Source organism: Anoplopoma fimbria, chromosome 8, assembly GCF_027596085.1.
Source record: "Anoplopoma fimbria isolate UVic2021 breed Golden Eagle Sablefish chromosome 8, Afim_UVic_2022, whole genome shotgun sequence".
In the NCBI taxonomy this organism is placed as follows: Eukaryota; Metazoa; Chordata; class Actinopteri; order Perciformes; family Anoplopomatidae; genus Anoplopoma; species Anoplopoma fimbria.
In genome coordinates, this window is record NC_072456.1 from 10,351,722 (window position 1) to 10,364,085 (window position 12,364).

General features: G+C 40.7%; 1 protein-coding gene across 1 annotated transcript in view; it reads right to left on the reverse strand.

The window, feature by feature from the left end:
• Positions 1 to 1,151: 1,151 nt before the first annotated feature.
• The window catches only part of syde2 (synapse defective 1, Rho GTPase, homolog 2 (C. elegans)), a 44,678-nt gene continuing 33,465 nt past the window's right edge, over positions 1,152 to 12,364 (reverse strand). Inside the window, exons 6-8 of the mRNA XM_054603311.1 lie at positions 9,052 to 9,233; positions 8,390 to 8,621; positions 1,152 to 5,070 (exon numbers count right to left, since the gene is read on the reverse strand). Coding sequence (XP_054459286.1) covers positions 4,358 to 5,070; positions 8,390 to 8,621; positions 9,052 to 9,233 — 1,127 coding nt within the window. The 3' untranslated portion in view covers positions 1,152 to 4,357. The remainder of the gene's footprint in view (positions 5,071 to 8,389; positions 8,622 to 9,051; positions 9,234 to 12,364) is intronic.

Genomic DNA, 12,364 nt, shown 5'->3' on the forward strand with positions numbered 1-12,364 from the left:
ACCCTAGAGCTTTCTCATACCTGTTCAAGGCAGTCATAAAAATGTGATATGAACCTACAGTAGTGACATCAAACAAGGCTGAAATCCATTTAGTGCTGAAAGGCCCATGGCTGCTCTGACTTCTCATGCTAGCTGCCAGAGATATGTATCACCTCAGCTGGAGCCGCTTGGGTTCTCATTTTGGAATTATACTTTAAATTACATTTTCTGTTTTAGCACATTGCTTCGGAGCCCACCTGCGGTACCGAAAGTTCTAAGTTTAGGTTAATTATATCACAAGTGCTTCTGGTCATGTTGTTGTTGTTTTTCCTTGGAGCCACAGTGAAAGTGCAGCCTTCACTGGACGGCTAAATGCAGCTGCATCCTGGGAATGTCCCTGAAGCTGGAAGTTGTTCTGGGAGATTCCCACAAGCCAACAAGGGCAATTCCCCGACTTATTTATCTGGTCTTTGCTGAGGCTGGGTTACAATGCTCCCACAGCAAAAGAGATGAATCTGAAAAAAATAATAATAGAGTCCAGTTTCCTGAAGTTAAGGTCAGAATTTCCAGCTGGTTTTCAATAAAACAAAGTTTGTGGTTAGAGTGGTTTGAGTAAATGTGGCTGCTGTCATGATGTTGAATCATTTAAACAAGAGTGATAGGATTCCTGGGCCACACGTAGAATTCCACTTTGATTTTTTAATTATAAAACATTGTCAGAAGTTTTTTACAAATGATTTCAGGCTTGTCTTTGTTTGTGGGAGTGAAATGTGAGATGTTAACTGTGCACTAAAATGTACTATTCTGACTGTGCAAACCACAGTGTTTTAGGATTTATGAGCACAGAAATGTTTTTGCTTTGTTTACATTGCTGCATAATCAGATCTGTGAAATACTCTTCCAGTTTAAGCAAAGATTAAGGTCAAATTATTGCTTAATTTGGGGTAATTCTGGTCAGTCAAGGTCATATTGCAATGACTGTTTGGTGGAAAATTTACTATTATACTATTATGTAGTAAAAATTAGCAAATGTCACAGAGATGAAAGCTAAATTACATTCTTTGCATATTATAGCTGAATCCAAAGGTGGAATTTGTATCTCTCCCAAAAAAAAGTCAGTCCATATTTAAATGTAAAATAATATACTTTATTATGATCATACATTTCTCAGGATCAATACAAAGCACTGTTGTGTTTTGTTTAGTGATGCTTTCCACGTGACATTTTCTCTCCAAAGGACAAAGAGGACAAGACAGAAAAAATAACCATCCAAGATGTAACACACATAATGCTGATATATTCTGTGAAAAAAAGATGAGAAGTTGCGAGCTGAGAGGATACTACAACACACAGGAAGAGTACCTAATGTGTTGCCATGCAAAGGAAAAACTAGTTTATTTTTTTGAGCATCACTCAGAGTTCAACTCAGATTCAATCTTTGAAGTGTTTGCAAGCAGAATGCAGCATCTTTGAAAAGAAAAGTAGTCCTAATGAGATCAAACTGCAGGTGATGCTCTCCCACATTGGTTTCTATACTGTTAATGAGGCCATGGCTGTTTTTTTGTTGCCAGTACAGACAGATGGTTTGAAAGGAACCCTGCTGAAACCCATTTTTACCAGACCCGCCCATACTGACAGCAGCAGCTACAGCTTCACCACTATGAAGCAGCAGGACTGTGAACAGACATCATGCTGAGGGCTGGGATGTGGAACAACAGTGAAAAATAAAATGGAAAATGTATAAATACAAATGCAAACCCTACATTAACAGTCCATCTTCTCTTCAAGCCCAATCTAATGTCTCTTTCTTAAAACAAGTGTTCAATTCTGCATCCGGGTTTCACAATTGAAACTGTCTGCCATTGTCAATAGTTGTTTTAAGAAAAAAAAAATGAAAGAAGACTGTAGATAACAATTTGAGATGCAATTTCTTTTTATAGAGGAAATAAATGGCCATATTTTAAGATAATGCTGAATATACTGTATAATATGGAAGTGTCACAAATCACATCACAGTCAGCATTTAAGTCCTCTGGAGAAAAGCTTGACCAGTGCAGTCATCTGTGTATTGGAGGAACAGGGTGACGAACAAACGAGCATACATTACAAAATAAGTCTTTTTACACATAAATATCAAATACAAAGGCAGATGAGAAAGAGCCTTGTTTATGTCAGTAAAGCTTTTGACCATGCAACGTTCAGTACCTTAAAAAACAAACAAAAAAACACACCAATAATCATCATGAACACACAGCTTAGTCCACCACAGACACAAAACAATGTCAAATATATACACATTACGATAAAAATATCACTTTTTTCTGCAAGAGCACGATTTTATCATATATTTTACAGCTAAAGTTGTACCATTAGTCCAGCACATTAAGATGTGTACAGGTAGCTTGAAGGGAGTAAAAGCGACTATTTCTACAACACTACGAGGTCATCAGAAGTATTTAAATACGCCATTGAAATAGAAGCTGTAAAAAATAATATACTCCGAATACATTTATATAATTATATACATATACAGGTTAAATACTGATCATTCTGAATCCCTGGATTGCTAATAACGTACTTTGTCGATTTAGGCAGCTAGCTAAGTCGGTCTAACTGAAGCCCTCTGCTGACAGTTTCCACTGCTGCTCTGAAGTTGTGCTTCACATTTCGTCTGTGTGTAATTCACTGTTTTTGCCAAAAAGATGGGAGAAGCATAAAGTCTACTGGTTGGTGGTATTGAAAGGAATAATTCCACATATTGAGAAATATAGCTTATTAGCTTTTTCTGCAGAGAGGTAGAAGATTGATAAATTAGCTAATCTAAGCATAGTTTAAAGACCCTGTGCAAACACAGGGGTTAAACAAGAATGGGTTGTTGTTTCCCCTGCATTCAGTCTTTCCGCTAAATTTGGACTATTTATTATGTTATGCCTAAAGTAAATATGCCACATGAAACACTTTTCTCTGTTTTAGTTGCCTGCTTAAGATCAAATACATCTCTACTGTTCAGAGATAAGAGTTTTATTGTATGCCTGTACATGTGTGTCTAAACGTCTTGTACAATGCACAACGTAAATACATTTTAAGGCATATCATATTCTGATTTATTTTTAATAGGAGGTTTCAGTGGCGGCTGCTTCTCCCTTAACTCAGTCCACAGTTTATTTTACGGCATGAACTATAATGACAATCTACACTACTGCCTGCCTTATAAGTGCATCATTGTTGTACAACAATTAGTGTTTCATACCTCAATAGAAAAGCTCTCTGCTGCCTTAAAAAAAGGAAATCCACCCTCAAACAGAATGTACACTGGTTCCTCCTGTTATCTTGGTTTGTTTACATGCTTGAAAATAGACGGTAGAATCAACAAACTCAGAGATTTCCCATTCAGCTTTAAAGACAAATTTTCTGGTCAATAACAGCAGGGTTTTAATAAAACAGTGGAACATTTTTCATCCACTGCCAAAAGTGATAGAGGCCCCGTCTATGACTGGAGAACCATCATGGTTTTGTTTCCTCTGAACGTTCTTTATTAATCTAATAACCTAATGACGAACTTTTCTAGGAAATTCAATTCTTAATTGAAGGCCAAATGTATCCCAGATTTCTTTTCCTACCACTGCTTATTTGTGGGAGTGCCCAATGTTCAAAAGCTGCTTCAGAAGCCCGCCAACAAAATACTTATAGGGGAAACTCTGGAAGCACTGGGATGTTTTAGTATGAAAATGGTCAATTTTAAATAAAGTATATAAGCAATGTCAACCTACAAATGTTGGCATCAATATCACCGATTAAAAGATTGCGTGAGTAAATCTCCATAGTACCATGTGTGGATTTGTACCTGCTAAAAAACACAATACATCGCATTCTATGTAAAAACATATCTTCATAACATCACAGAGGTTATCCTGTTGGTTGTCAACACTGTATCAAGATCACACGAGGGAATGCATTTTATTTCAGGGTGGATTTTCCTCTTGACGTTCCACCTTCACACAATTAAGGCACCGTTTAAACCCCTGAGGGGTCAATGGGTTCTTCTAATAAGAAGAGAAGCGACAATTACAACATGGAACACAGAACGGGACTGAAACAAACATACAACATGAAGTGAAACAGTTGGCAAAAATAAAAATAAAACAAAAACATTACGGAATGTCTATGGGTAAGTTACAAACGCCAGAAGTGCCCCGTTGCATTTCTTCTCACCTCAACCTTTAGGTTTTTAACAGAAGCACTGTGCCACCATCACAGGATCTCCATGGAAACACTGTAGCTGTATCCTCGAGCACCTTGAACGGTAAAGAAGGTCTTCTCCCAACCCCATCAGTCTTTACGAGTGTGTGAGTGGATATGTGTGTCACTGTAGTAGGAGTCAGTATCCGACGTTGAGCTTGTTCTTGTTGAGCTCTCTCTCAAGGTTTCCTATCAGAGTGTCGATGCTCTCCTGCAGGTCTCTGAGGTTGACCCTGTTGCTCAGCACGGGGCTGATGTCCTGGATCTTCATGTAAGCCTGGTAGGTGTGCTCTTTGGGCAGACAGGGAGGCAGGATGTGGTCGCACATCCTCTCCTCCTTCTTGTCCTCTAATGTCTGCCCATTGACGGAACTATCACTCTCTACTGGCTTCTCCTCCTCCTCTTCTTCTTCCTCCTCCTTTTCCTCATCCTTCACCACCTCCTCTCTCTGAGGCTCCTCCTGCACGGCAGGATCAGATTCATGGCTTGTGACAATCTGCCCTTTATCTTTCTCTGCGTCCTCAGGGTTCTCCTGCAACTCCTCAGCTTCCTCCGTGTCCTCGGAGGGCACGTCATCATAGTCCGCCTCCTCTATGTTGGGAGGCGGCAGAATTTCACAAGGGAAGTAGCTCTCGCCGCATCGGCTCCAGTCGCCAGCGTAGCGGTTGCTGGGGCTGTCCAAGCGCCCCGGTTTGGGCCGCAGAACACCCGCCATCTCCGCTTCAGAGAGGTTCAGGACCTGGGGGCGCTCTTTTCTCCGCCGTATGGGAGGAGCTGACAGCAGGTCAGGTGAAGCCAGAGCCAAACGGTCTGCAGGGTCTCGGGAGGAGGACCGGCCATGTGGGTCCACAACTGAAGGAGCAGCAAGGAAGAGAGACAAAAGACAGGCAGTGTTAATTCAATGTATTGAGGCCATTTGAACTAATATCCTATAAAGGAACGGTTCTACATTTTGGGAATTACACTTATTTGATTTTATGCCAAGAATTCGATTAGAAGATCAAAATTCAGCCAGCAGCTGGTTAGCTTAGCTTATCTTAGCATGAGGACTGGAGACATTGGGGAACAGCAAGAGGTGCTAGTCAGCTTTTATTTACCTTTGGAAAGAATATTTCCCAAAATGAAGAAATATTTGTTAAAAGGGTTAATTTACCCAAATAACAAAAAGGAAAAATATAACATTTTATCATAGACCCTTCGTGATGTCTAGCCAAAAGCAAAACTATCAGCAGAGCAAGATATCACTAAGAGTAAGTGACAAAATAATATTTTTGTAATTAGTGTGATCTTTTGACCTTTCGAGTCCCCCTTCGTAACTTCATGGTCAAAATGACATTTAAAAAACATGCCTTGAAAACCAAGTCTTTTTTGTAAAATAACCACAGGTTTATTATCTGGGAAACAAAGTTGTGAACAAGCCATGCCGTGCTCAAAGTCAGACAAACACATGCTGAAGTCACACCACCACACTCTGTGACTATGATGCCATCCTCCTGTGCTATTTGTTATCAACTGTTGACTAAACCAAACTTAAAAATTAACTAAACTGAAACCCTGTTTGGACATTATGAAAGAATCATCTGACTGTGCCACGAAAGGGAACAGCGAGCACTCCACCACAACCAGCACAGTCCGGTTACCTGTCTGTCTTTATCTCTGTGTACCTACACTTGTTGACACCGCTAGCTCTCCCTTACTGGATTGAAAGGAACAAAAAAACAAAAAAAGTGTTAAGAGTTATGGCTGTAAGGCATGTACAAAATCTTCAACACAAAATACTGAGTTGTATTTTGTCTAGAGGTGTATGAAAAAGGTTTAAATTATTATCTTTACAAAAAAAATGACTTGTGAACCATGTTGACTGTATTTCACTCATCAGGAGGTTTCTGGTACAGTAGTGTTTATGTGCAGTGGTTGCATGCCTTGCAACTCTCCTGAGGCTAAAGACTCAAGCAATTATCACCTAAAACAAACAGAAATTATCCTCCTTTAAGAAACAACCTGTTATTTTATTTCAGACATGATTCACTGTTGACATGTTTTAAGTTATTAGCTGTCAGCTGAAAAAATGAAGGCACGAATCAGACAAAAATACTGCTCCTTGTGCTAAAAAAGGCAAAATGTACTAATACTAATACAAACAAATTCACACACACACACACACACACGTACACACACAGACATTCTCTCTAACCATCTGCTCACATCTACTCGCACATACAGTTGGCAATCTACATAATTCACACCGAACACACAACACCCCCTCAGCCTCTTCAACACACCTCATGATCTCTCAGACTACCTGTAAATAGCGTCACTAGTGTCAGATGTCCTTGCATTTGAGGCTGGCGCAACAATGCCTTGGGGGGTCGGGTATGTGTGTGTGACAGGCGTGAAGAGGCGGCTGAAAAAATCCCATAATGATTGTGAAATGTTAGGGTGAAGCTTCAGGGGCTGAGGGCTAAGGTTAAGCCTGGAATGCCTTTAATTATAGTCCAGGCGTCCTACGCTCTGAGCTGGGAGAAGCAGACAGAGTGGAGATGTTACTGAGGCGGTAAACAAAGGCTTGAACCTGGACTGAAAGGGTTGTCAAGGTTATTACAGGTCATTATGGGCACTGACTGCGTGACATCAGCTGCAGACAGGAGCGCAGAAGAAGTCCAGGCTTAAAAACTATTTTTCTTCAGACCACTTGACCCCATCTTCTTTTCTCTATTGTCTATTGTATGTTCTCTCCTCTGAAAGGAAATGTTTGCACTTTTTTGTTCATCTTTTGAAATTCCACTTGTACTTAACCAGACTACCATCAATTATGGGATTCACATATGCTGACTTATCCAGTTGGTTTGCTTCCCCCTCTGTGTGTTTCTTCCAAAGTGGATGTAAAGTAGGGTGGAGGGTGCTCCACTTCAGCGTTTTTCACAGAATTGGTTCAACGTGGGAGTCTGAGGATGCATGTTAATTCAGAGGCCAAACCGGACACAGAGACAGTTCTTCTTTGGACCTCAATCAGCAGTTCAGGCTTACAGAAGAGCTCTAAGGATTTGAATCCTCTGTCCAAAAGTAAAATCACTGCATTTAGAATAAAAGTTCTCTTTCTTTCTTACAGTAAGCAAGCTTAATTTAAAATTGATTTTTTTTTTCACACAGTCTCATCACCTAAATGACCAACAGAGGAACATAGCAGACCAACTGCCAACTATTACGGTTATAAGATTATGTCCTATAGCAGCAATAATGGATCTTCACACTGTCTTAGTGTTATATTTCAACCTGTGTGTCGGCAGAGCACACTGGTAAGTCTTGTAATGCTTTGTTTAAAAATCCACAGAGGCTGACTGAATGGCTCACACATTGATTAGAGACGCGCTGCACACAAGGTTTAAAAAATGAAATGCAGATGGTTGAGAAATATCAAATTAGTTGCTGTGACCAATACAAATCTCTCCCGCGTGCTGCCGTTTTCTTGATGCCCTCCAGAATAATTTTCGGGTCGCTTCATATCTCACTCTGAGCAGACAGCTGCAGCTGGCACAGAGCAGCTTGCAGGCAGACAGATGACCTGTCTGTGTGTGTGTGTGTGTGTGTGTGTGTGTGTGTGTGTGTGTGTGTGTGTGTGTGTGTGTGTGTGTGTGTGTGTGTGTGTGTGTGTGTGTGTGTGTGTGTGTGTGTGTGTGTGTGTGTGTGTGTGTGTGTGTAAAGCTGGTACTGAGTCTCTGTCCTTGGTTGTTGGTTTATCTTAAGACAGGGTGCCACGCCTCAGAAGTTTGGTTTACATTGGGACTTACTAGCTCGGCTCCGATTGGCTCAGTCTGCCATGATGAAGCACTCTGTGGAGAGTTTCATCTCTGAGGAGCCGACAGATGGTGGCCAATGGCTGTCAGCTGTACTTGTGCTACTGGTGGAAAACCTTCAGGATCAAAGCAACCCAACCCTTTAACAGCCCTTTGTTGAGCTGAGCCGCAGAGCTGGCACTGATTCGTACAAGACCCTTAAGTAGGCAGGGCAAGAGGCTGTGTTTACAGACTCACTGACGTTTGTCTGATGTATACTGTATTACCAGTACAACAGACTGTGTTTCAAACCAAAGTACCTTGTAGAACTGTATTCAACATAATAAAATATAGTCTTAAATTGACAACATATATTTACAAATGTAACAGTCACTCACCAGGCCAGAGCTGTAGCAGGTAGTGGAGGACTTCGATGTGTTTTTTGAAGTGCAACGCGCTTGCCAGCTCCTCGGAGTCAATGAAGACTCGGTTGGTGTGGCAGGACGCATCCTGGCGCTGGCTGAGCAGCACCGGGCCGAAACACACCGCCAGGTTCTGGCACGTCATCTTGTTCACTTCCTGGCAGGAAGCCACCAACTTCAGGTGGTCAAGAAGCGTCTGCAGCGTCATCTGTGCAAACACAGACGAATAAGACATGTTATTATTATGATTAGTAGTTGTTCTAGTACAACCGGCAGCAGCAGAGCCACACTGCAAAATCCACTTCATCAAGCTATTTGTAGCATTACTCTGTGCATGTACGGAGTTCTGTATATGTCAGCAGAAATTTACCAAGACTTTGCAGTAAAGATATGTTTTTACTATTTTTGTGTGTTATGTTACAGAAAAAGATTACTGGCTGGTTTATCAATATTGGATTCTTAAACTAGTTCTGGTTACCATGATCATCATTATCTATGACACAATTATCACGTTCACAACCATTTCTGTGACAATATTCTAGCACTATGAAGGCTGTGAGCGCCAGCAGGGCCAATGTTTGTCCTTCATCAAATCAAGTATTGCGCTGTAAAAGGATTTTTATTTTTGTCTTCCTCACCCGCTCCACGTCTGGCAGGTTGTCCAGCAGGCTGACGGCGTGCTCCGTGTCGGCCTGGTCATTCTCGCAGCCTGCCGGTCCTATCCGCAGAGGCCTGGTGGCCATGGACTCCAACACGGCCTCATACAGATGCTTGGTGATCAGAGGGTAGGGCAGCTCTCGCAAGTAGTCCTTCAGTACTCCTGAAAGTTTGGAAAAGAAAGAGAATACAGCATGAGAAAAACTGCTGCTGCCAAATAGTGAGTGGGTGTTAAATTTGTCAATAAATAAATAAAGGAGTTCTTTGCAGCACAGCTGAGGGTCATTCAGTTTTCCCACGCTTGAACTGAGAACACACGCAGCTTTAATACCTGACAAATCAATAACAATATATATCTTGATGAAGTGTTGTAATTGAGAAATAAAAGCTTTTATTTCCCCTCTCTTTTAAACCACTGAACCTGGCACACTCTCTTGGCTGCAAATTTAGGTCCCAGTGTTTTCTTGGATGATACTGTGGCGTCTGCTGAGATGCCTGATTGGAGTCGGGAGGAGGGGTGATAGAGAGAGTTCACACCTGTGACTTTAGCCAGACAAAAGCTACGGGAAAACTTGAAACCCACGCTGTCTGTCTCCACTAAGCCCCTGAAATATCGCTGGCTAGTCTTTTTCATCAAAGGCAAAGGAGGGAGAAAAAAGAATAAATATGGGAATAAGAAACGCTCTTGGCAGCGTGACAGGTCTTTGTGGTGAGTGTCTGCTCTCTTTATCCCCTCTGCATGAGGCTGTATCAGTTTTCAGAGACGGCTGGGGGCTGTGTGATGTGTGATCAGCAGTGTTGCTTTACTCCAAAGTATTACACATGAATATATATGTCTATATAATATCATTTCATAAGATGGGTTAATGTCACCACAATGATAAAATGACCAGCAAACAAAGCACACTGTTTTAACAATTCAAAGGACATACCTGACCAATAACTTTTTTTGTCCCAAATGCAACTTTAAAAGAGTCCAGCGTTGTTTGTTAAAGAAAGGTTAGACAGAATTGATGTCTACCAATTAAAGATAGAAAATTAGCTACAAACGGAGGGATGACGAGGGAGGGTTCGTCAGCTTGATTATGCTCAACTGGGCCTTCCAGGCTATAACAGCTGGTCCAGATGCTAATTGTCTCTCTCCCTTCCTACACCTGACATCCACCCTGGTTTTACCCTCATTTGGTTTTGCACCTTCAACACACATGCCACACATACATGGACCGCTTCCATCATTGGCTTTGCTGATCTGCACACTCCATTGTTTGTTTTTTGTTCACCTTATTTTAATAAATAATGTTTGGTTTTATTTTAACCTTGCTTGTACTCCCTCCATGTCACATTCCCTGAACCAGTTTGTGACAAATGTGAAATACTTTAATCGACATATATCAATGCAACAACACTGAATCTATAATTTTACACTTCACCATATATCCAACACACTCCTTGCAATGAATCAGTTTTTTTGACTTGCAATGCTACTGCTGCAACGAACACTTGATGCTTGAACAACATTTCATAAGCAACCTCAGCTGCCAACAGTCCAATCATGTCTCTTCAAGATGGCTTTGTTGAGGAAAGGTCGTACCGCTATGGCTGCTAGTGTTCCACAACGTTGTGTTTCTGTCACTTATCTTATCAGCTGTTAGGCTCAAACGTGCACTTCAAGCCAGAATAAGAGACATCCTGTCCTTGCTGTCAGCACCTTTGGGCCCTGGCAACTCGTCCAAAAAGGTTTTATTCTCCACTGAGATGCCAGAGATGGCTGCTTTCCTACACCAAACGCTTGTGCTAACATGTTTGTCGTATAATGTCTTGGCTGTATTTGACACCATCAGAATGCTATGATGCTGCAGAGGCTAATGGCTGTTTTATTGCTCTCCTGCAGATCTGGCTTCTTATTTCTACTTTTTAAGCTTCTATTCCTGTGAAATCCTAGCATTGCTCAAGTTTAGATTGCATTTGGCCCAAACATTATGATGCATCCATTCTATTCATTTATGCAGCGTAGAAATATGAATATTCAGATTTTAGTGCAATGTGTGTTATGAGCTGAATAGGTTTTTTGCCGTGACTTCTTTCATGTTTTAGAGGTTTTTGTATGGGCTTACTACGAACTTATATCTATTATAGTGGGTATGATGATCAGCTTGATGGATGTGAACATGAAGACCCATTCACAAGTTTTTCCATTTAATGTTAGCGTAATACTAAACACAGTAAACACACACTTCGTATTCAGCTAAGCTGTGTATGTTGGAATTGTGAATATTTGTTATTTTAACATAGATGAATAGCCGGATGTAGACTAACTATACAATGTTTGTACTTGCAAAAAAAGCGTCAGACAACTGGAAAAAGACATCCATGTATTCATGTCAAGCACCATCTGGTTTTCCTGCATCCCAAATCAGTGTCACAATCCCTTGAGCTTTTGCAACCGATTCTGATTTGGATGCTGTAAATAGAAGATCCTACTTTATCACTTCTACATCACTGGATACCTTCCCATACACCTGAGGTGTTTTGCCTCTTGCCTTCTATTTACAGGAAACTACAATAAGATTCACCATAAATCTTCCGACATCCTTTTAGGCCCAGTGAGGAGAATGGAGGGCACAATTTAACACGCTCACTTTTTAAGCCCAGTAAGTCCCCGCTCTGCTCTTTAAGGAAGCCTGAGGCTTAAAGCTTTGCAGTCTATTCCTAACTGGCATTGTGGGTCCATCACACAATAATCTAATAAAGCAGACTGACAAATGTTTTCAAAGGAACCTTTCATTTCTTTGTTTTTAGGTGATGACACATTCAAATTTCCTGTATTACTTTCCAACAGCTACATGGGCATTAAAGCTATTGAATAAAGGATTACGGGGTAAAGGAGGATCTAAATTTGGTTCAGTGTTACACTTAAATCTCAGATTAGCATTAGGTTCAGTATCTGCACAGTGACATTCAGCAGAAACAAAACCCAACACTCATCGGGAGAATAATTTACTAGAAACTGTAAGTGTTACATTTTTTGGTCAAATTGCTCATCAATCACAATACCACAACATGTTTCAAGATAAATTCAAAAGGTATAGCTACTACTACTACTACTTCTACTTCCTCTTGATCTATGTATACCTCCACAGAACTTTACAAAATAAATCAGAACTGATCATTTAATATGACATGAAACTGTTTTTGGAAGATCATGGACTCAGTCACAAGTTATCAGGAGTCTTATCAGATTGTTAGTTCAATTTCTACAGGATGATTTGCCATGGAATTTTTTACAGATATTTA